The sequence below is a fragment of the Sinocyclocheilus anshuiensis genome, unplaced genomic scaffold (genome assembly GCF_001515605.1).
Source record: "Sinocyclocheilus anshuiensis isolate Anshui unplaced genomic scaffold, SAMN03320099.WGS_v1.1 scaffold188, whole genome shotgun sequence".
Classification (NCBI taxonomy): Eukaryota; Metazoa; Chordata; class Actinopteri; order Cypriniformes; family Cyprinidae; genus Sinocyclocheilus; species Sinocyclocheilus anshuiensis.
Window position 1 is genome coordinate 715644 of NW_015555768.1, and position 523 is coordinate 716166.

Genomic DNA, 523 nt, shown 5'->3' on the forward strand with positions numbered 1-523 from the left:
TTATGATGCAAAACTGAATTTTCAGCATCATTACTCCAGTCTTCAGTGTCACATGATCCTTCAGAAATCATTCTATCAATGTTGAAAACAGTTTTTTTGAAATGCATTTTTTTGGTAATTATGTAAAAATCTTTGCTGCTGAAAACAGTAAAAAAAAATAAAAATCTTTTGAATGGTAGTGTATGTTTTTTGCATATTTAAATATACGCAATCCTTGTAACTAAATTGACATCACCATTTTTTTAATGTTTACTGTATTCTATTTGACCTCATGAATAATTTAAAATATGATATAATATACAATTATGATGGAATCTAATAAAAGTTTGTTATTCTACCCTTTTGTTCCAATTTAATATCCGTGTGTGTCTGTGATGCGGTCATGTGATTGTGCACCAGTCTCACTGTATTGATTTGCGGATTGATTTTGTCTCGTTCAGTGCCCCCGAAACCCCCTCATCTACAGCAGCAGAGTGCTCGAAGGCCACGCCCCCCGGATAAACCCCTCCCACCTCCACCATCC

At 34.8% G+C, this 523-nt stretch overlaps 1 protein-coding gene across 1 annotated transcript in view; it reads left to right on the forward strand.

Moving 5' to 3' along the window:
- The window catches only part of LOC107674281 (FYVE, RhoGEF and PH domain-containing protein 1-like), a gene marked incomplete at its 3' end in the record, with an annotated part of 24359 nt that extends 23839 nt beyond the window's left edge, over window positions 1-520 (forward strand). The window contains exon 3 of the mRNA XM_016468223.1: window positions 441-520. Coding sequence (XP_016323709.1) covers window positions 441-520 — 80 coding nt within the window. The remainder of the gene's footprint in view (window positions 1-440) is intronic.
- Window positions 521-523: the final 3 nt, after the last annotated feature.